Source organism: Neoarius graeffei, chromosome 8 (assembly GCF_027579695.1).
Source record: "Neoarius graeffei isolate fNeoGra1 chromosome 8, fNeoGra1.pri, whole genome shotgun sequence".
Taxonomy (NCBI): Eukaryota; Metazoa; Chordata; class Actinopteri; order Siluriformes; family Ariidae; genus Neoarius; species Neoarius graeffei.
In genome coordinates, this window is record NC_083576.1 from 87,693,163 (window position 1) to 87,717,579 (window position 24,417).

Below are 24,417 nucleotides of genomic sequence, written 5' to 3' on the forward strand. Positions count from 1 at the left end.
CATAAATATGAGAAAGTGTCTCATAATTATGACTTAGTATCTCATTTATGATTAGTATCTCATAATTACTACTTACTATCTCATATGTGAAAGTATCTCATAATTATGACTTACTATTTCATAAATATGCAAAATTATCTCATAAATATGTGAAATTTTCTCATAATTATGACTTAGCATCTCCATTATGATTAATATCTTATAATTATGACTTGCCATTTCATAAATATGTGAAAGTACCTCATAATTATGAGGAAGTTTCTCATAATTATGACTTGGTATCTCAATTATGATTAGTATCTCATAATTATGACTTACTATCTCATAAATATGAGAAAGTGTCTCATAATTATGACTATCTCAATTGCGATTAGTATCTCAATTACTACTAACTATCATAAATATGTGAAAGTATCTCATAATTATGACTTACTATCTCATAAATATGCAAAATTATCTCATAATTATGACTTTATCTCCATTATAATTAATATCTCATAATTATGACTTGCTATCTCATAAATATGTGAAAGTATCTCATAATTACAACTTACTATTTTGAAATATGCTCATAAATATGTGGAAATTTTTCATAATTATGACTTAATGTCTCAAATATGATTATTTTCTCATAATTACAACTTACTATCTCGTAAATATGCGGATATTTCTCATAATTATGATTATCATTCAAATTGTTTTTACGCCGTTTTGATTGGCTGAGCGAACTGCAAATAACTGCCGGTCTGCGCATGCGCACTTACTTTGCACTTTTGTCGATATGGCTCAACTTCTTTGTTATAGTTTGATTCGTTGGTTGAACTTTATAATCAGTTTTTTTTTAAATAATAATAATTTAAATTGTAAAAAAAATTTATTGAACTCGGTTTTCACAAAATATCGTGATTTGTTACCGTCTCTGTCTTCGGCATCGGGAAATAATTAATTGCTCGTCACGAACAAATCACGATATTTTGTTCAACCTCGCTGCTTATTAGTATCTCAGAAGTGTGACTTAAATTCTCATAAAAACGACTTACTGTCTCATGGCCATCATTTTGAGAAAATGTTCTCATTATTATGAAACAGTAAGTCATTATTATGAGCTATATTCTCACTGTTATGACAAGCAGTGTAACTTCTTTTTTTTTTCTTTCCCGAGTGGCGGAAACGGGTTTTCAGATGTATGTGTGAAGGACAAAGTTTATTTATTCCAGCATGATGTTTATTTTTATTTCAAAAATTAGTTTAAATCCACGCCATCTGGCGGAGGAAAAAAAAACAACAACAACAAGAAGGAGCGACTCCGTTACCCAGCAACACTTCCGGGTCTGGTCACGTGATGCCTCGTCATGTGATCTACCGGTAGTCATTCTGAATGTGTACCTTTCACCTTCGTGTCCGGACTTTATTCTGCTCGTGTGTTAGTCCGGCTGACGCGACTTCAAAGCTCTCCGAGCGATCCTGAGCTCGCAGCAGCCCTCGTGTTGCGTCACGCTTAGGATGGGCGGGTCCAGGCTAGGATTTACTGAGAGCAGGAACAGACTGACTCCGGGGTGTGGTCACCAGGGTGGCTTTGATCAAAACGGCCATTCATGAAGAAGTTTCTTTATGGATTTGGTCAGTATTAATTATCTGACATCATCATCATCTGGCACATGGTGTGAGTCAGAAGGACACTGTGAACTTCTCCCTGTGCAGGTAAAACCAGTGGTCAGGAATGGAAACTCCAGCATTGCCACATGAGGTGAGTGTCATCTGACAGTGACAAGATTAAAGCAGCCCTAAGTGATTTTTTTTTTTTTTAAAGAACACTCCAGCTAAAGTAAATGATGATAAAATACATGATCTGAAGAAACGTAACTGACAAAATCTGCCCTGAGAGACACAGCCATGAGCCACGAGCATAACCACAGGACAGACTTTGGACTTCCTTAGCTGTAATATTTCTACATTTGAATTTGTGTATGTAGATAAACTGGGGCGGTGTGTGTGTGTGTGTGTAATTCGGATTTGTTCCTCTTTTACAGGTAATTTCTCACATTCTGAGCTTTCTTCATTCGTCAGACCGAAAAGAAGCCTCGCTGGTCTGCAGGAGCTGGTACAAAGCAAGCCAAGATCATCAGTTTCAGGTTATTTGCTGAATCCAAGCTGATAATATTAAAAATTTTTCATGTATTTGGAGGGAAAAAAAAGGACAGGATCAAACTACAGCCAAGATTTAACAAATAATTAAAACTAGTGTCTGATAATGGAATACTATAATAATAATAATAATAATAATAATAGGGGAGGGTGGGGAGACTTGGGACATGTTTTCATCTTTTGTAGATTGTGTGAAATTCTTTACAGGTTGCGTCACATTCATACACTATATTGCCAAAAGTATTTGCTCATCCATTCAAATTATCAGAATCAGGTGTTCCAATCACTTCCATGGCCACAGGTGTATAAAATCAAGCAGCTAGGCATGCAGACTGTTTTTACAGTTTGGAGCTGGCCCCTTCCTCTTCCAACATGGCTGTGCACCAGTGCACAAAGCAAGGTCCATAAAGACATGGATGACGGAGTCTGGTGTGGATGAACTTGACTGGCCTGCACAGAGTCCTGACCTCAACCCGATAGAACACCTTTGGGATGAATTAGAGCGGAGACTGAGAGCCAGGCCTTCTCGTCCAACATCAGTGTGTGACCTCACAAATGCGCTTCTGGAAGAATGGTCAAAAATTCCCATAAACACACTCCTAAACCTTGTAGACAGCCTTCGCAGAAGAGTTGAAGCTGTTCTAGCTGCAAAGGGTGGACCGACGTCATATTGAACCCTGTGGATTAGGAATGGGATGTCACTTAAGCTCATATGTGAGTCAAGGCAGGTGAGCGAATACTTTTGGCAATATAGTGTGTTTCATTAGAATTTACTACACCCTCTTGCCACAACATTAGTTTCTCAGCTTGGCACAGATCCTGAAACAGTTTTGGTCTTTCAGATCATGTAGTTTCCTGGTTCACAAATTATTTAAGTCAGGGCTTTTCAAAGTGTGGGGCGCGCCCCCCCTGGGGGGCACCAGAGTTCTTCGGGGGGGCGCAACGTGAGAGACAAAATGGATCGATTTTTAGTACCTAAAGCTACAGTGAGTGAGGAGACAAAGTCTGGGCCAAGCAAAAAAAAAACAGAGCCTCCAGGATGTTGCGATTTGCAACTTGAGCGCAAATTCAACCAATCCCCGTGAATTCAGGGTGGTGTTGCAATTATTTCCAATCACCGCAACTTTCTCGCAAATTTGACCAATTGTTGGCGTCGTCTTGAGGTGACGTCGACAAACTACCTTCCGCCTTACTTCCGTGTGTTCAAGAGAAGCAGCATGCGCGTCGTGTTGCCAGATTGGACGATTTCAAGTGCAGGTTTTGAACATATTTTGGACTGGAAAACGTCAGCAGTATCTGGCAACACTGAAAGTGTGTTATGTTTACAGTGAAGGACTGTGTGCACTTTATTTTTTACTTAATACAAGAAGTTAATGGATGCCAACATTTTTGCCAAAATGGTATTTTATTTTCCATTGTTTAGGCAGCTTCAGCATCATACTGTGAGATTCTGTTCAAATTGTTTTTTTCTTCTATGAAGCCTGAGCTGTTTATTTTATTAGTTTATAATTATTGTTTAATTTAGTCTTCAGGAGAGACTGCCTGCACACGGTACTAGTATTAAGTTTTTTTTTTTTTTTTCCTTACATGAAAGCTGAGGCATTTATATTATATTTTAAGGTAACTTCATGTTGTGCTGTGAGGTTCTACGCACTTTAACTTTTGAACCAACAGGTGCATTTGGATAAGTAAAGCCTATTTTTCTGCATTTTTGTAGTCCTGGTAATCTTTTATATTGGTAAAGTTGTTTATAGGACCATTTCTCTTTGTTTTTTTTTAATCAATAGTTTTTCAGTAATAACTTAATATTTAACATATCACTCAATTTTAATCACAAAAAGAGAAAATCGCAACAATTTCTCGCAACTTTCACTTCCTCCCGCAATGTAATCGCAACAAAAACCTAAAAAACACCGCAACTTTCATCGCAATTTTTTTGGAAAACCCCCCGCAACATCAGACATTTTAGCCCGCAACAATCACAAAAAAGGCCTGCGGAATCCTGGGGGGACTGAAAAAAGAAGGAAGTATGACCACGATTATTTAAAGTTTGGATTTTCATGGACTGGATCTGAAGATGCTCCACTGCCACAGTGTGTTGTCTGCCAAGAGATGCTAGCTAACGATGCTATGGGATGTTTAAAATGTGTAAAACAAGATGTTTTAAAAAGCACAGATGTTTAAAATGTGAAAAAGAAAAAATGTGTACAACAACCATTTTTTAAAAGTACGAATGGAACATTAAGTATAGCAACAACAAAAATTGTAAGGGGGGCGCTGTTGTTTATTTGCTCTCCGAGGGGGGGCTGACTCTCCCACACTTTGAAAACCCCTGATTTAAGTAATAGGACCCAATGTATCAAATATGATGACTTGTGTTCAGAATTTGTGAGTGTCCACAAGGGGGTGCCACAGGGTTCTATATTGGGTCCCCTCCTATTCATTATGTATATAAATGACGTGGGTCAAAATGTGTCTGATGCAAATATGCATTTCTATGCTGATGACACAATCATTTACTGCTGGTCATCCCCTACTAATGCTGTTGAATCCCTGCAGAAGGCCTTTGATGTGATCCAGCATGCATTTCTGCAGCTAAAATTAGTACTTAACGCGGACAAGACTAAACAAATGTTTTCAAAGCCAAGGAAGGGACTGTTAAACATCCGCACAGTATTCACTCTTGAGGGAAATGAAGTAGAGGTGGTCCACTCGTATAAATATCTTGGTATCCTGCTTGATGACACCCTGACATTCAAAGCCCACATTGAAAATCTTGTTAAGAAACTTAAACTGAAGCTGGGTTTTTTATTTAGAAATAAATTTTGTTTTTCTTTTGATGTTAAGAAGCGCCTTGTCGCTGCAACCTGTTTATCTATTTTAGACTATGGAGACTTGTTGTACATGAACGCTTCAGCTCAGTGCCTGAGTAAGATTGACTCTGTGTATCATGCTGCCCTGAGGTTCATCACTAATTGTAGGGCTTTGACCCATCACTGCGAACTATATTCCTGAGTCGGATGGCCGTCACTGTCTACCAGGAGGTTGACTCACTGCTATACCTTTATATACAAGGCAATACTTGGACTACTGCCACCCTACATCAGTAACCTAATCACATTGAGGAACCTTGACTCTTATGGCCTGCGCTCCAATGATCATTTGCTGCCAGAGCAGGGAAAAAGAGCTTTTGTTTTCTCTGCCCCCACCACCTGGAACAAGCTGCAAAAGGGCCTAAAAATAAAAGAACTTATTCCATTGAGCGATTTTAACTCTAGACTGAGAGCACTTGAGACGGTGAGACGGTGTCCCTGATTTGTAACTGTTTTAAATGATTTTTTTTTCTTTTAATCAGACTCCTGTAATTTTAATTTTGTAACCTGTGCTGCCTCTTGGCCAGGACGCCCTTGTAAAAGAGATATTATTAATCTCAATGGGTCTTCTCTCCTGGTTAAATAAAAATAAAAATCCTGGCTTTCAGACGTCACTTTATCTGTCATTGTTTTACAGGGAGACATGGGACAAAAATAACAGACCGAGCTTAATCCTACAACCCTGATTCCAAAAAAGTTGGGACAAAGTACAAATTGTAAATAAAAACGGAATGCAATGATGTGGAAGTTTCAAAATTCCATATTTTATTCAGAATAGAACATAGATGACATAGCAAATGCTTAAACTGAGAAAATGTATCATTTAAAGAGAAAAATTAGGTGATTTTTAAATTTCATGACAACAACACATCTCAAAGTTGGGACAAGGCCATGTGTACCACTGTGAGACATCCCCTTTTCTCTTTACAACAGTCTGTAAACGTCTGGGGACTGAGGAGACAAGTTGCTCAAGTTTAGGGATAGGAATGTTAACCCATTCTTGTCTAATGTAGGATTCTAGTTGTTCAACTGTCTTAGGTCTTTTTTGTCGTATCTTCCGTTTTATGATGCGCCAAATGTTTTCTATGGGTGAAAGATCTGGACTGCAGGCTGGCCAGTTCAGTACCCGGACCCTTCTTCTACGCAGCCATGATGCTGTAATTGATGCAGTATGTGGTTTGGCATTGTCATGTTGGAAAATGCAAGGTCTTCCCTGAAAGAGACGTCGTCTGGATGGGAGCATATGTTGCTCTAGAACCTGGATATACCTTTCAGCATTGATGGTGTCTTTCCAGATGTGTAAGCTGCCCATGCCACACGCACTAATGCAACCCCATACCATCAGAGATGCAGGCTTCTGAACTGAGCGCTGATAACAACTCTGGTCATCCTTCTCTTTAGTCCGAATGACACGGCATCCCTGATTTCCATAAAGAACTTCACATGTTGATTCGTCTGACCACAGAAGAGTTTTCCACTTTGCCACAGTCCATTTTAAATGAGCCTTGGCCCAGAGAAGACGTCTGCGCTTCTGGATCATGTTTAGATACGGCTTCTTCTCTGAACTATAGAGTTTTAGCTGGCAACGGCGGATGGCACAGTGAATTGTGTTCACAGATAATGTTCTCTGGAAATATTCCTGAGCCCATTTTGTGATTTCCAATACAGAAGCATGCCTGTATGTGATGCAGTGCCGTCTAAGGGCCCGAAGATCACGGGCACCCAGTATGGTTTTCCAGCCTTGACCCTTACGCACAGAGATTCTTCCAGATTCTCTGAATCTTTTGATGATATTATGCACTGTAGATGATGATATGTTCAAACTCTTTGCAATTTTACACTGTCGAACTCCTTTCTGATATTGCTCCACTATTTGTCGGCGCAGAATTAGGGGGATTGGTGATCCTCTTCCCATCTTTACTTCCGAGAGCCGCTGCCACTCCAAGATGCTCTTTTTATACCCAGTCATGTTAATGACCTATTGCCAATTGACCTAATGAGTTGCAATTTGGTCCTCCAGCTGTTCCTTTTTTGTACCTTTAACTTTTCCAGCCTCTTATTGCCCCTGTCCCAACTTTTTTGAGATGTGTTGCTGTCATGAAATTTCAAATGAGCCAATATTTGGCATGAAATTTCAAAATGTCTCACTTTCGACATTTGATATGTTGTCTATGTTCTATTGTGAATACAATATCAGTTTTTGATATCGGGGTTGTAAACTGTATGAACGCAATGCTGGTACAGCGATAGAAAAATGCCAGTTTACCCAAAACCTGACTCAACAAAACTGATCCATTCTCAAGAAGGAATGAAATAAGATTGATCCTCATGCAGGGACACGCCCACATTTTTAACAAACATTTGTAAACCACAAGAAAAACACCTGTAGCATGATGACCTGTCCCAACTCTCCATCTGGACATTGTGGAAAAAAATTTTTTAATGTTTTTTTTTTTTTTCCCCCAGAATTAAAGTTTAATAAATAAAACTATATCTGGTAACTCGAGGCTACGGACTTTTAATTCCTAACAAATCCCCAATTCACCAGCATACATTACACCATAGAATGGAGGTGGAGCCAAAGGAGAAAATACTTTGAAGTTTCGGTTGATAAAATATTGAACGACACACACCTCACTGCAGCGTCCAGCTCCAGAGGAAGTCGGCGACGCTCAGGGCCATGTCGAACTTCTGATAGAATCTAAAACCTGATTGGTTGAAATTAGTTTATGGGAATACAAACTGTCCCAAATCTTACTGCTCTCCCCTGCTATATATATTTTAGCTTTTATTATTTTAATCTTTTAATAACTGAAACAAAAAGCTATTACAAGGGTGTATTAACTAATTGATTCTAGCAAGTGTTTGTATGTAAAGACGAGTTAGCTACACAGATGCACTTTGTGACTCAATAGATCGTTAACTGTAAGGTTTTAAAGCTAGACTGTCTTTCAGATTTTTCAAGTGTAGGTCATAAAAAGAATTTTCACAACACCCAATTATTTTTGTTTAGTGGACTGATAGCTACTGAATTTGAATCACAGACTTCCAATTTTGTTAGTTTTTTTTTTTTTAAATAGAACAATTAATGAATTTATCTTCACATGGCCCTAAATTCTCCGCTATTTTTTCCTGCTTCACCATGACCCAATACAAGATACTATGTCATGCATCATGTGGTGGGCTTTCCCCATTCGTGCAAGGCATTGTGGGATACAAATATGAAACAGGAGAGAAAAAAGGAGGACGTGAGTGTACGAATGAAACGTGAAAGACTGATTACAGTAACAGAAAGAAAGCAAGAAGAAAAGACGTTATGTTATATATGAAGGAAAGGAAACACAGGACCAAACTAATAAATATCGGCGCTCAGCGAGCACCTCGGTGTGATCAGCTGTTCGTTTAGCGACAGAATGATGGAACTATCAGTGCACGCTCAAAGGGAAACCTGTAGATGGCAGTAATGTGACACTCAGTGCGTTTACATGCACATCCAAATCGACCTACTGTCGGTAATCGAGCTAAGGGTCCCAGCAGGGGTGCCAGAGAAATCCAATCCTACATGCACACAAGGAAATCGAGCTATTGTGTGAGGTACATTGTGCACCCGAGCCACAGGTGGCGCTACACGCCCCATTGTGTTGGTACACTTCCGGTTGTCGTCATGAAGAGCTATTCAAGAGTATAAACAAAGTTATCAGTTCCGTGTTCACAAGAAGAACGACGACAAGGACAGCAACATAGATAGATAGATAGATTTTTATAAAACGGCTGTTGTGTTTCCCGCTTGTGGTCTCGTCACTCGTCACTTCCGGAAGGGGCAGTGCTGAAGTAAGTAGCTCGACTACGTAGCTCGATAGGGTTTACATGCACTAAGTAGCTCGGCTACAATTGCATAATCTAGGTCGCGTAGCTCGATTACGAGAAATCCAGTTTGGTTTGATTTCAGCTGAGCTAAGGTGTTTCCATGGCATTTAGAACTTCGATTTCAGTCGAGCTACGGCAGAAATTCGATTTTCTCTATGTGCATGTAAACGCACTGACTGTGGATGCCAGCTGCTGTAAAACCCAAAAGAAAAAGGTAAACCTGCGCATGCGCACACAGACTTCCTCTGTCTGCTTGACTGCGTGAAGTCAGTGATTTTCATGTCCATTATTTGCTTTCTCATCTCATTATCTTTAGCCGCTTTATCCTGTTCTACAGGGTCGCAGGCGACCTGGAGCCTATCCCAGCTGACTACGGGCGAAAGGCGGGGTACACCCTGGACAAGTCGCCAGGTCATCACAGGGCCATTATTTGCTTTAATCCCCTAAAGTTAAATCACTTCCCAGCCACAGAACAGAACGGCCTGATATTTTGTGAGATATTACAGAAATAAGCATATATCACAATGACCACATTTCAGACGGAACTAAATTTCACCGATTTTGAGATTTGAAAGGATGTCTAGCTTTAACACTTTGTCTGCAAACCTCATGTTATAATAGTAAATATCTGTAATGCTAATCCATGTCCCAATTTTACATTTTATAAACTTGTGTCTATCACTATCGGCAGCTGTATGCTTAAGTTATTCCATGAAATCGAGTCGTACATGAGCTGATAGCCGACGAGGCGCGTAGCACCGAGTTGTGTATAAACCATGTACGATGAGATTGAGTGGAATAACTGTTTTATTCTATCCATATTCACTGGATTTTGAGAAACGGAGCATTTTTGTCTTTTGCAAATTCGATAAATAAAAACTTTTATACAAAACGTCCGACAAAATAATTTCTGCTTAGAATGTAAACAAACCAACGAAATGACAGGAGTAATTTATGAAAAATGTGGTGCTAATTCCTGAAAAAAAAAAAAAAAAAAGATGCGGTTTTCCTATCAAATACTTTTACTCCTTTTTTTTTTTTTTTTTTTTTTTGGGGGGGGGGGTTGTTTTCGAGTAGTTTTTATTTCGTCCTTGGTTGGTTCAGCATCACGCTCTGCCATTTTGTTTTTCTCTACTCACAGTATATGAGCTGATATCCTAGTAGTAGAGTAGCCAATGAATCAGAGTGTGATTGCTCATATCCAGTGAATGTGGATAGAATAAATGACAGATATCCCATATTCCTCATTTTCCCACACCCGTTTTTTTTTCCTCTCTACTTTCAGAAAAATGTCACATTCAGGTTCCCGGTGTGTCCATCTTCGTTACGGTTTATCCGTGGTCTCGCTTGCCGGCCTCGGTGCAGTCTGATCATCAGCCACGTGGATGACTCCAGCCTGTCACGTCAAGTGCTGGAGGAGGTCCGAGTTCACCTCGGGGCTCAGCTCGAGGGTCTGGTGCTGCTCCGGAGCAGTATGATGGAGTTGTCCCTCCTGAAACTGCTGCCGTGCCTGACTGGCCTGCGCAAGCTCAACCTCAACGGCCTTGACAGTCTCTTCATGTCAGGAGCCTTCCTGAGTCGTGAGGAGCATCGACAGCAGGTCAGAGCTTCAATCCTCCATCATTAATCATCAGCAGTGAATGGAAACCATTTAACACGGCTAAAAGTGTCCAGTGGTGATGTGAGAGCTGCTTTTATTGAAGCATTGTTTATCATCGTGAGCGCCATTAGACCTGATTAACCCTTTAAACTCTGCGGGTTATTGAGTTATTCAGATGTGCGTTGTGATGTTTGATATGAAGGTACAAGACTGTGGAAGAATGTATCTGTTGTAGTTCATTAAATATATATGTATTGCTTTCAATTATATCAAAGCAAATTCTTTAAGACGATACTTAAAGTAATGTAATAAGGTTGCTTAAGTACCTTCCATTTTGGTGTAATTATTATGTATTTATTTTTAAAATCAAATATTTGAATATTGTGACAGCTTTGTTTGCTACCATGTGCCATATAGGTTCGTTTTGCACTGAAGAACCTGGAAGAGTTGGACCTATCTGACCTGCGCTACCTCTCTGACCTCACCTTTAACCGGCTCACAGGCTGCACTCTGAGACTCCGGCGTCTCGCGCTGGCTGGCTGTCACATCGCTTTCGAGTTTGACCCGTACCTGGGCTGCGCGGTGGGCTCGGGTTCGTCAGCCATACTGTCGCTGAGGAACCTGCTCCAGCTCCTCCAGGATCAGAGCTCCACACTGTGCAGCCTGGACCTCAGCCGCACCTCTATCACCCCTGAGTCTCTGCGCTTGCTGGCCCGCGTCCCCGGCCTCCGCCTGGAGGAGTTGAGCCTGTCCGGCTGTAAGGGGCTCACCGATTCCTCCATCAAGCAGCTCTGCAAGCACCAAAGAGGCCTCCAGAAGCTGGACTTGAGCGGCTGCACGGAATTGACAAGCCGCAGCGTGCTGGCCGTGGCTGCCGAGCTCAAATGGCTCCAGAGTCTCTCGCTGTCCCGCGTCTGGAGGATGACGGAGAAAGGGCTGGCGGATTTAATGGCGCTGCCCGCTCTGAGTTCACTGGACCTGGCTGAATGTGTTAACGTGAGTGGAGCAGAGCTGGAGAAGGGCCTGTCGTCCCCACAGCCCAGAGCTCAGCTGGAGAAACTCAGCCTCAGGAACTGCACCTACCTCCAGGTGAGCACTGGGGACAGGATTTAATCAGATCCCAAACAAAGTCTACAGTCTGGTGACGTGGACGTGTGTTGGGCGGTCTATGAATAACAATTATGGCAATGACATCGCAAAGAAACCCAAAAAGAGAACCTGATAGCTGAGGACATGAAAAGCAGAATGAAAGTGAACATGTAGTAAAAATTTCTTCTATTAGCATTTAGTGAAAAGGAAATAATCCTAATAAAACTGAAGAAGCATGTTCAGAACAATCATTTCTCCTTTTATGCCTCATAAAAATGAGTCGGAATTAAGAGTTTTTCAAAAGTCATGATTCGTGTTCTCTTCATGAAGTTGGTCTAAGTTCTGTAAACCCCACATGTAGCTGTTACAGGTGACTTTGGAAAACGGGTGATTCTAGATTTACCGAGGTGAATTAGGTCGACATTCTTAAAGGGATTTATTTATTTTTTTATTATTATATTTTAAATTATTATTTTTAGGGGGTTCATAAAAGAATGAGAACACTTCAACCGTTCCTCACCCCACCACTTCAGGATCTTCTATCCTTTTATTCCTCTCTACCCAGAATTACACTGATATACCTGTCTTTCTGTCTGATTTAATTTACTATTAGAGCTGGGACTTGAGCTCAGCCAAAACTTGGCCAGACACCAACAGGATAAAGGATTTTGCGAGGGATTAGCGTCAGGCTGCCAGGTCGCTCCGTTGTGTGTAGCTGTCAATGTTGATTTTAAAAGTAACTCGGTAAATTACACAGGGAAATGAATACTTAAGTCTGAGTGAAAAATACTGTAGCGAGCGTGCAGCGTGGAAGAAGAGTCTGGAGACAGAAATCTTAGTTTCTCGGTCGTTAGCCTGTGCTACTTGCTCTCGATAGATAGCACTGGCTTGACTGCTTTATAACACTACTGATGAACGCTACACCGGCTGGAAGGTGACTTCACTGCTGCGCTGACGGTTCCGACTCGCGGTTCAGCTCGCGCTGGGGTTCGAGAAGACCGAGGGTGAGAATTTTTGGTCCCTCCCACTATAAATCAAAGTCTGATTGGTTAATTAATCTGTCACTTCCTACATAAACATGCACCGCCATGGCCTTCTGTCCCGGCAATGAAGTCCTAACTAATGAGTGAGCAGTTCTAAACTCTTCTCAGCCAAGAGACAACAAACAAACAAATAAATCTCATTGGATAACTCGATTTTAATATTTTCAGGACAGTAACCCTTTCATTTCTGAAGCACATTTGATAGAAAATGAAGCCAAATTAGAAGAGAATAATTATAATGAAATTATAAAAGAATGGCAGATTAAATATAACATTTGAAATGCTGATGCGTTTGGGCTTCTCTGAACGGCTAGAAGGCCCTGCCGGTTCCCTCTGCCTAACACAGCTTAAAGGTGTGAGACTCGTTAAACACTTAAAAATACTATCAGGGTGTGTTTCATCACAAGGTTAATGGACTAGTTAAAAACATTTTAATTCAGAGATGGCACAATACCACTTTCTTTTACTGAAATAGTGAGTATCAGCCAATACTAGCGCTGTCACCTCACAGCAAGAAGGTTCTGGGTTTGAGCCCCGTGGCCGGCGAGGGCCTTTCTGTGCGGAGTTTGCATGTTCTCCCCGTGTCCGCGTGGGTTTCCTCCGGGTGCTCCGGTTTCCCCCACAGTCCAAAGACATGCAGGTTAGGTTAACTGGTGACTCTAAATTGACTGTAGGTGTGAATGTGAGTGTGAATGGTTGTCTGTGTCTATTACCCCTTTTCCACCAAATCAGTTCCAGGGCTGGTTCGGGGCCAGTGCTGGTGCTGGTTCACAACTCGTTCAACTTGCGAGCCAGCTGAGAACCAGTTTGCTTTTCCATAGCTCGCGGTGCTAAGGGAAGCCACGTCATTACGTCGCTGTATACGTCAGTTACGTCGCTACGTTTGCATAAACCTTGGCGCGAATATCGAAGCAAAAACAACACGGAAGAAGCAGCAGCAACATCAACAATAATAATAATGGATGACTTCGCGTTTGTACAGCTGCTGCTTCTCGTCGCTTAAAAATGGCGATCTTTCGCAGTCTTGTTGTCGGTCTTAACAACTCTTCCCCCCCCCCGCTGACATAAGCGGTTCTTTCCTCTGGCCCAGCAGAGAGTTGGTGCTAGCCTGGAACCGGTTTTTCTGGCCCCAGAGCCAGTTCTTTGTCAGTGGAAACAGAAAACCCGGTTCCAAACTAAGCACTGGCCCCGAACCAGCCCTGGAACTGCTTTAGTGGAAAAGGGGCATTTGTCAGCCCTGTGATGACCTGTTGACTTGCCCAGGGTGTACCCCACCTCTCATCCATAGTTAGGTGGGATAGGCTCCAACTTGCCTGCGACCCTGAACAGGATAAAGCGGCTACAGATGGATGGATATTTCTTTTTAAACATTTCCAGTTTCAGAAATCGCAGTCTTTGCCATTAGGTTCAGGAGCTGATATCTGATATGTTTTATCCAACGTCCGTGTCTTTTCACTGGTTTCGGCCAAATGCTGCGCCGTCTCTCATATTGGTCATGATGTTGAAGAACTTTCTCCTTATTTTGGGACACGATTGGACATAATTTGAAGTTGTTGTCTTGTTCTTGCTTATTTAATCATTTTATTTTGTCTGTGAAAAGCAGAAACGGGTTTCTGGAAAAGTAATACCTGCTCTTCAGTTGTATTTGTTTACGCATTTGATTATCATTACTGGCTTCAGGAAATTACACCAGAGATGCAAAATGAAACCAGTTGCATTGACTCTGCCCTGTATTGTTTGTTTGTTTTTCCCCCCTCCAAATTACATATTCATTAAAAACACAAAATGAATAAGACATGTTATCAGACCCCCTGAAGACACTACATCTGATTTAGGCCAAGTTTACATTAGACCGTATCTGTCTCGTTTTCTTCGCGGATGCACTGTCCGTTTACATTAAAACGCCGGGAATCCGCCAGGGTCCACGTATTCAATCCAGATCGTGTCTGGTCCGGTGCTGTGTAAACATTCAGAATACGCAGATACGCTGTGCTGAGCTCTAGCTGGCGTCGTCATTGGACAACGTCACTGTGACATCCACCTTCCTGATTCGCTGGCGTTGGTCATGTGACGCGACTGCTGAAAAACGGCGCGGACTTCCGCCTTGTATCACCTTTCATTAAAGAGTATAAAAGTATGAAAATACTGCAAATACTGCCCATTGTGTAGTTATGATTGTCTTTAGGCTTGCCATCCTTCCACTTGCAAGTGGTAAGTGACGTGCATGCCCGACATGCACTGGGATCACACACACAGCGGCTCAGTCCCGAATCACTGCTCGTGCGCTTCACTCGCGCGCTCTGTGAGCTGCGCAGGGCCGGAGTGCGCACCCTCCAGAGGGCACTCGCTGTTCAGGGCGGAGTGATTTGGAGCGCAGGATGCCTGCGGAGCCGAGCGTATCCGTGTATTGGCGTTGCTATGTGCACGCGAATCGTGTATTGGCGTTGCTGTGTGCACGCTAATCGTTTTAAAAACGTTAATCTGATGATCCGCTGATACGGTCTAATGTAAACCCCACCTCAATGAAATCCATCGACAAACTGTGTTTTCCCAAATTGTTTACTGACAGAATTTAGTGACTTTTTATCACTACAACAGGGAAATGTGTTGAAATCGAAAGGTTGAAAAGCGCTGTAGGATGCTGATCCTTGTCCTGGAGGTCTGTATCTCAAAAGTAGCCAAAAAGTATACTTGCACAAAAGAAGCTGCCTTAAACACTTTTATTGCACATAAACAATCAGGTATGAGAATTTTCCACGGATCTGCGGAATTCCGAGTTTTTCCCGCTGAAAATGTCATTTTTGTGAAACGTGTAAATCCGTTGAGAAAATTTCGGGGGGGGGGGTCGGCGCGAGGCGAGGCTTGTGGTGGCACAGGCAGGACCGACCGACCACCCGCCCGCCAGGATCTTTCGGCAACGCTCATCGCAAAATTAGTTGCGGCTGTGATAACGGAAATCGTCATTGCTTTCTTCAATATTTATGCTAACGACAACTCACGACGATTTCCGGCAACGTTTTGGCGCTAGTTTCATCTCACTTCTACAATTCACAGAGAAACAAGCTACACGTACATGGTTTTGATCACGTCTTAAGTTCTAGTTATTTTGGTTAGTTTTCAAAGTTACTTCGCCAATATGGCGAAAGTTTTGGACTGCAAAAATGAGGATCGTGCCAGGGAAATCGATAAATCGAACGGGATAAAGAACTGTTTCCAATGGGCATGGCTCGATAGTAGCGTTACCGTGCAGATAGGGGGACAAACTGTGACGATGTGCCTGGCGGAACATATCCGAAAAGTGGATGTGCCGGGAAAGGTTCTGTGCTCAGATATGATCAATTATGGAAACAGAGGAGCTAGAAACATCCAGGAGCACATCAAAAGGTACGTTTTACTTAAATTGTGAAAGATGGAGTCAGGAGGAATCTAATATATCGTTACGGTTACCTCCATTATCACTCTCTCTCTCTCTCTCTCTCTCTATATATATATATATATATATATATATATATATATATATATATATATATATATATATATATATATATATATATATAAAAAACAAAAAATGTGTGTGTCACGGAGTGAGCCGTGACGCTCGCGCACACACACCTCACGCAAGCGCACAGGCAGCAATCTGCCCGCAACATTCAAACATCTTGGCTGACCTGTCGCTGTGAGTTGCACTTCATTCCCATTACTGTTTTCTGTATGGGTATTACTGGTTTTCAAGCATTTCATACTCCACCGTTTGCCGTAGTTTCTAACGAGAACAGCATTTGTTGCGAGTGCAGGGAAAGGCCTACCGGCATTCTAGTAACATTTGTTTGGCTCCACTCGTATGTAAAACGCATCACACATTTCTAAGCATTTTCATCTCCCATCTGTTAAGCATTGTCTCTGGTCTAGGAAACACGCGTACAAACAAACCGGTTATTTCTAACGTCAAGTTTATTTAGTTCTAGCATTTTTATAACACAAAATAGTTTTTAGTAACTCATCACGCGAACTCCACATACTTCCTGTTTGTTGCGGGAAACCGAGGGACTGTACCATTGGCTTGTTATGGAGGGGTTTCGCGGGTGTTTGGTGGAACGGACTATTTTAACGGGGGTGTTTTACTGATGTTGGGGAAACATGTATTTTACTATGCACTGAAGGGTTTTTGGTTAATGAAAATTATTTTGGATGTTTGTATATTTTGTGTTTGTTTCTTTAAATTGTTGTTTTGTATTTAGGAAGTCATTATTTAGTTGATTGATTAATTTTGTAATTTGGGCTCAGCTGTGGGCGGGGCTGCGGGTATGTAAGCTCTGCAGTAGCTCCAGAGCCTCAGTTGTGGTTGGAACGTCTTGTTTGAAGGTGCTGTGGTTTGGCTGACTAATAGTTTTGTTCAGGGTCTTTTTGATTTAGTCTGGCAAACTTGAAGCCTCTTTATTTTTGTGGTTTCTTTTTGGCAATTTGAACCTTTGGTTGGTGCACTGTAAATATTTGCACTATTTTATGAAAAGTTTTGAAAATAGAAAAAATAAAAAAATATATATTTTTGGGGGAAGAAGTTTTTCGGCTCTCTGTCTGCTCCACCGCCGTCCATCCTTGCAAATATTTATTTATTTATTTATTTATTTATTTATGTGGGAAAGGGGGATTGTGAATTGGGCAAATGCCCCGTAGACCGGCCAGGCATTTCAGAGGTTTTTTTTAAATGTCCCATTCTCATCCCTGAACAATGCAAGCGTGAGGGATTTCCTGGAAAAACACTGAAGTCTGAACTCAACAGTTTTTAATTTGGGTCCCTTTTTGGGAGACCCTCCCGTGGACCGCCCGGAAACAAAATGGTGGCTCCTATTAAAATTATTGTAAATGGACTTTCTTTGTTTGAAACTCAGACTTCTGATTGGCTAAAATTATTTCCTGGTATTTTTCAAAAGAATGCAGACATACTAGCGTTTACCATATGGCATTCTAAGGGTTTAATACTTAATGACGAGTCTGTTTGTCACGTGAAATACCCTTACAATGATAATCAGTGGTAGAGAACGCAAGATGATCACACGTGAGGTCCTCCAAACATTTAAACTCAAGGTGTGTTTGAGCTCAGATTTAAAGGAGCTTATTGTTAGAATACCTCCTAAATATATCAATCATAAATTCATGCTAAATAATATAACAATTTCACTCTGCTCTCAAAAAAAAAAAAAAAATTGTAGCAAGCTAAAACTCTGTGAGCGAGAGAAATGGGAGAGCAGTCTTTGTAACCTCGTCAACAATGGATCAAAAGGATAACTGTGGCTACAGAAGCAGAGATCTTCACACCTTTTGGTGCCTCCAGAGAGAAACACAATGGGAATCTTAACACATTCTGAAGCTTAAAGCCATAAGCGAGAGACAAAATTATCTCACATCAGCTGCTCATTCTTCACCAGCTACTAGTTCTAGAACGATCACCATGTTTTCCACAAGGCTTTGCCACCAGCATTATGTCGTATTCCCCCCGTATTAATGGATTCTGTTTGTTTTTTCACTCCAGGACGTTTGCTTGCTTGCTCGGTTGTTGACGTTCAGTCTGAAAGAGCTGGATCTGACCTCCTGCATTGTCCTCACAGACTCCAGTGTCCACGCCATCGCGTCCTACCTGCCCGGGCTGCGGGTGCTGCGTCTTGGCTGGTGTAAGCTGATTACAGACTGGGGGCTGCTCGGGATGGAGGAGCCCAGTGATGGCAAAGAGCCCAGCAAGCATACGGTAAGAAGCCTGGACGTTCACGATGTCAAGGGAACAGAAATGTATTACACACTGCACTGAGCAGTGATTCTGACTGACTATCATATCACACACACGAAAAAAAAAAAATTGGGGGGGGAAATTAGTCTCTAATCTCTCTATTTTAAAACAGACAACTCAGTATTGTATTATATTTTGGCTTAATAGGATTTTACAGGCTTTGAATATTTGTTGATGTTACCACACTGTTTTAAAAATACCATTCCTGTGACAGAAAAATGAAATTTAGCACTTTAACTCTGATTAGTACAATTTCCAACAGGCTGAACATGCAGTCCTGTGTAAAAGTCTTAGGTGCATGTAAAGAAATGCTGTAGACCAAACATGGCGTAAAAATAATGAAATGTTTCAACATTACTGTTTATAGTATTTTTATTAATCAGTAAGCCATAATAAATGAAACAGTCAATATTTGGTGTGAGACGACCCTTTGCTTTAAAAAAAAAAAAAAGGTAGTCTGAGGTCCAGTGAGTGCAGTTTTATGCGGAAATGAGCTGCAGGTTTTACTGAACGTCTTACAGAACCAGCCCCGGTTCTTCTGGACACTCTGACTGTCACACTTGCGTCTTCGTTTTGCACCAAAACCCAGCAGCCTTCATCATGCACTGCAAAAAATGGCCTTTCAAAAATAAGAAATAAAAGATTAAAACAAAGCATATTTGCTTGAATCAGGTGGAAAAAAATCTGCCAATGGAACTAGTCAAATTTGACTTGGTAAGATTTCTTAAAGGGGTACCAAATATAATATATACAGTTGCTGATGTGACAAAGTAACGTATTCTTAAGTATTCTATCCAATTTATATACTAGAAAACAACAAAATATCTTGGTAATTGTAAATATAATACTTTATACGCTAAACCGCACAAGAGTCGCCATTTTTAAAAGACCGTGACGTCAGCGCTACCCACTGCACTAGCGGAACTCTCCGAAATAGAGGAGATAAGCGTGTAATCATGGCGTCGGGCGCATCAAGTGAAAGCGACAGCTCTGTCGAATCATACGAAGAGATCCCGCAAGACACACTGCAAGCAGGCTATGGCTTAGAAGGGTACCAGTTTGAACCTAGGAGAGGTACTCTCGACTCCGGTGATGAAAGAAGAGAAGAAAGCTCAGATGACGGCGAGGATGAGACTGATGCTGACCATGGGCATGGCGAGCGTGGGGCAGAGCGTCTGCGTGCAGGTGACACGGCGCGGTGCTCGTGCGGAAAATGTAACGTGGAGTTGCTCACGAGTCCAGCAGAATTTATTTGCTGCAATGAGATAGGCGCCACCCGTGGACTTGCGAAATCGTCGCAAGTGGCAGAAACAGGTATTTCACACGTGCTATTCCCAACCACAATGAGCCAACACAACTGGGCACATACATACGTCATGAGTGTTACGCAGAGAAAATGAACGTGCATTCTGATTGGATAAAATTAATATCATGGCGGGCGGAAATAGTTTGCTCGCGCTACTTTCAAAACACTATAACTTTCCAACCTTAGAACAAAAAACTTTTGTAAGTCTTGAATAAGGTTCATTAATGTGTGTTTTATTGTTATATTTACTCTATATATTGCCCTCTGTTCCCCTTTAAAGTAAGATGAAAACTCTAACCTGTTTTTAGATGAAATAATTCCAAAATAAGATTGGGGAACTTATTATGCGAGATCTGATTAACTCAAAATAATCAAAATAGTTCTTATAACAAGATCGTACTTCTTACATTTAGCCATTCAAGTCATTTTTATTTATTTCATTTTAAGGGTATTTCACTTAAATTCATGACAAAGTCTTAGCAGTAAAACCTGAATTTAAGATAAATATACTAATATTAGGATTGTTAAATTCTACAACTAAGCATTGCTAGCTTAAAAGATTCTCCTTTTGTGGCCTGTAATTAGTAAAATACTCTAGATATGAGACCAGAGACTATCTTGAATCAAGTTGACGACACGTGTAGCATTGCAACAAGTTTATTTATTTTTTTCCCATTTCAACATTCAAACATTAAAACATCTCTTAAAGTGCCATTCCACCATTGGATGTATTTTTTTGGCATAAAATACAATATGTTTTATGACAACATGACTAGACAGAGAAATCTTTTAGCTTCAAAATGATATATCAAACATAATTTTTTGACAACGACAAGTATATTAATTTTGCGACCAAAGTCACCTACCCTTTTAATTTCCGCGCGGTAGTGAAACGTGATGTCATCGGCAGGTTCCCCTTCTTGTGTACCACGTCACGTGTGACATGGCACAGATTACCGTATTTTCCGGACTATACGTCGCTCCGGAGTTTAAGTCGCATCAGCCAAAAAATGCATTATGAAGACGAAAAAACCATATATACGTCGCACCGGACTATAAGTCGCACTTTTTTGAAGGGTTATTCTATCCATGGAATCTGTGATTGTATCTGATAAGCGGCGCGTGGTTACTGCGCGACTGCATTGTTTATTTAATAAACGAACAGCTGAGCAGTGATAACGCGCCCTTTGCCCTGTAAGTAGCCTAGTCTGATTATTTTAAATATCTACTACTATCTTTAATACTATCACTATCGTTATTACTAATAGCCTATATTATTATTATTATTATTATTATTATAACTAATATTAGTAGCCTATTACTGATGCATTAATCAGTTTGCTTTTAGAATATTTTTACCGGTAGGGCTTATTATCGCCCCATGGCTCTTTCATCTGTGTTATTAAAGCTGTAGTCATCATCGAGGAGTGTCATTCTTCATTTTTGTCGAATTTTATTTCATCAAATCAGAGGTCAAGTAGGCTATAGGTATATCATCTCCAAAGACAGGTACGGTAGTAAAAACAACCGCCTAGTGAAAAAAAAAAAACAACCACCGCTTTTAAATCCCCTACTTAAATCCTTAAAATGAGTCATTTAACTCATGTGTTGTGTGATCTGATCTCCAATGGTGAAATAAACCGGCTGTGATGAGTACAGTCTGTTATTTTAGAAGATAAATGTAATATATAATTTAATATATAGACTAATAAAAATTAATATTTTATAATATAATATCACGACATATTACTGTCTGTAACTGTTCGTCACTAAAGCGTTTAAGATCATAATGTCTATTATTATTATTATTATTATTATTATTATTTTACACACACAATAAGCGCATGTGCGTAAAGTTATAGTAAACCATCCCCCGCCTTTTTTTTTTTTTGAGTCGCCGGACCCACCCACCTCCTGCGTTCCGGGACCTCCCACTTCACAAATTAAGCACTGCCTAAAATCACTACATAACTTATTTAAATAACTATAGGCCTATCATTAATAATAAAACACAGGTCAATCAAGTTTATCAAGCTGATGATTTCACTCCAAATCAGCAAATCCATTGAATTCCTCATCCTCGGTGTCGCTTCTGAACAACTCTGCCAACTCCAGCGGCAGATGAAGCGCCGTTTCCTCTTCTGCGTGGCTGTCGTCAGACTCAGCATCAGCTCCAGTTATTCCGCGGTGAAAAAAAAAAAAACATATATACGTCGCACCGGAGTACAAGTCGCATGGCCAGCCGAACCATGAAAAAAAGTGCGACTTATAGTCCGAAAAATACGGTATCAGCAATGGCGGATAGAACGCGATTTCCACTTGTCGATTGCTGTGCCGATATTCACCATCGACCGTCTCCTTTGGGCATCACTTGCTATTTTCCTTCGCTTCTTTTCTGAAGCTGACAATCGCGTTCTGTCCGCCATTGCTGATAATCTGTGCCACATCACACGTGACGTGGTACACAAGAAGGGGAACCTGCCGATGACATCACGTTTCACTACCGCGCGGAAATTAAAAGGGTAGGTGACTTTGGTCGCAAAATTAATATACTTGTCGTTGTCAAAAAATGATGTTTGATATTTCATTTTGAAGCTAAAAGATTTCTCTGTCTAGTCATGTTGTCATAAAATATATTGTATTCTATGCCAAAAAAATACATTCAATGGTGGAATGGCACTTTAAGATTCCACTTCCCCAGGACCTCAGGCACCAAAAAAAAAAAAAAGTCTACGCATTTTGACTTACAGTGCTTACACAACGCCAAAGCAGCAGTGCATTTTGGGGGCACTGACTATTCATGTGTACGAGGGGTTTACAAGATCAGGCACCAAAAACAACCAACCAAACAAACAAAAAAAAAAACACTGAACTTAACTCACAGCATTCCAAAAAGACCTCACTAAAACGCCCTCCACTCACTCATAGCCTTTTTGAAGGCACTTGTCTGGTCTAGAGTCTGTGTTTTGAAATGTATGAATTGTAATGAAAGATTCAAAGATTTCAGTAAAGTTCATTTATTCCCAAAACAAGCATACTTTTTTTTTCTTGAAACAAGATGAACCGCATTTGACAAATGTCCAAAATGTACTTACTTGTTTAAAAAAAAAAAACTTGTTTTATTTTCAAAGGTGCTCCAAATAAGACTTTTTCAAGACATATAGGCTACGTTCACACTGCAGGCTGAAGTGACTCAAATCCGATCTTTTCGTCCATATGTGACCTGTATCCGATCTTTAATTGACAATATGAACGACACAGATCCGATTTTTTCAAATCCGACCCAGGCCGTTTGGATATGTGGTCCTAATTCCGATTCCTATCCGCTCTTTTCATATGCGACTTCAGTCTGAACCGCCAGGTCGCATTCATCCGACTTACACGTCATCAACAAGCCACAAACGTCACTATTCTGCGCTGAAGTAGGCGGCGGGTCTCTCAAAAAAAGTTACAACAACATGGCGCATAATCACGGGCGCAGATAGAGGGTGGGACGGGGGGGATTCGTCCCACCCAGATTTAAATTCACCTCGTTCGGTCCCCCCCACTTATAGGGAGGAAAAAACGTCTATGCTGTCTTTCTTTGTATAAGGCAAACCTCACGGAAAAATCAAAAGACTAATTACCATTCGGTTTATTGAGGTGCACAGCAGTGTATACATAGTTGCAACAACTCACATAAAACAAAACAAAGACTGATATTCGGTTGGTTGAGCTGCGCAGACTGCACAGGTTGCGAGCTCGAGCTTGGTTGCTATGGTAACCCATAAGAAGTTTGACAGGCATATCGGGGTTGGGGTTGGTTTGCTGGCAGCTTTGTCCCCCCCAGTTTTTTGTCCCCCCCAGTTCAAAAAACGTATCTGCGCCCCTGCGCATGACATCAATGCGAGGGACGCTTCGGGCTGTGAAGGTTCTGAATCTTCTCAATGGAAGGACGCAGAGGTTAGGGAGCTGATTTCCATTTGGGGGGATGCAGCTATTCAAGCTAGATTGGATGGGTCATACCGCAACCGGGCGGTTTTACTTCCGTAAACACTGGCCATGCTCACTGCGTGTGACGTCGTCGTATCCTGCAATGCGCATGCGGAACACTTTTAGCTCGCTTTTCGTTCATACTGAGGATCACATACAAGTCGCATATATTTGTTAATGTGAACGACCTCACAAAAAAATCGGAATTGAGCATTAAGCCTTGCAGTGTGAACGTAGCGTTTGTCTATACAAGATTTTCAAGATGGGCTGTCTAAAAACTAACCTTTCTAGCTAAATGAGGTTTTGCTTGTTGGGCAATTATGTCTTATAATAAGGGTGGCTAGATGTTTTGACTTGAAAATAGACAAATAAACTTCCTAAGATTATTTTTTGCAGTGCATTTTCTTTTTTTTAATCTGAAAAGTGTGCTTTTATGGATGGCATACGTTGCTCAGATACAAACTTTTCTGTAAAATTTAGTTTTATGCTGGAAAAAAAATGAACGTCTAGAACTCTAAAATGTTTTTGTAATGTTTTGACTCGATAATGTAGAAGTCATGAAATAGAAATCTATAACAAAGTTTGTATGAAAAATAGGGTGCTAAGACTTTTGCACAGTACTGTATATCAACAGTCACCCCTTTACTTTCAGGGAACTTATAAAATAGCATGCAGTGTGAGCGTCTTATCCGTTTCAATAGCGGCAGTCGTGACAGAAGTGAAATAAGATGGGAACTTAA

The 24,417-nt window shown here is 40.9% G+C and overlaps 1 protein-coding gene across 1 annotated transcript in view; it reads left to right on the forward strand.

The window, feature by feature from the left end:
- The first annotated feature begins 1,366 nt into the window (after window positions 1-1,366).
- Window positions 1,367-24,417, forward strand: part of fbxl9 (F-box and leucine rich repeat protein) — a 35,677-nt gene continuing 12,626 nt past the window's right edge. The window contains exons 1-5 of the mRNA XM_060928440.1: window positions 1,367-1,747; window positions 2,031-2,132; window positions 10,171-10,485; window positions 10,903-11,574; window positions 18,148-18,360. Coding sequence (XP_060784423.1) covers window positions 1,721-1,747; window positions 2,031-2,132; window positions 10,171-10,485; window positions 10,903-11,574; window positions 18,148-18,360 — 1,329 coding nt within the window. The 5' untranslated portion in view covers window positions 1,367-1,720. The remainder of the gene's footprint in view (window positions 1,748-2,030; window positions 2,133-10,170; window positions 10,486-10,902; window positions 11,575-18,147; window positions 18,361-24,417) is intronic.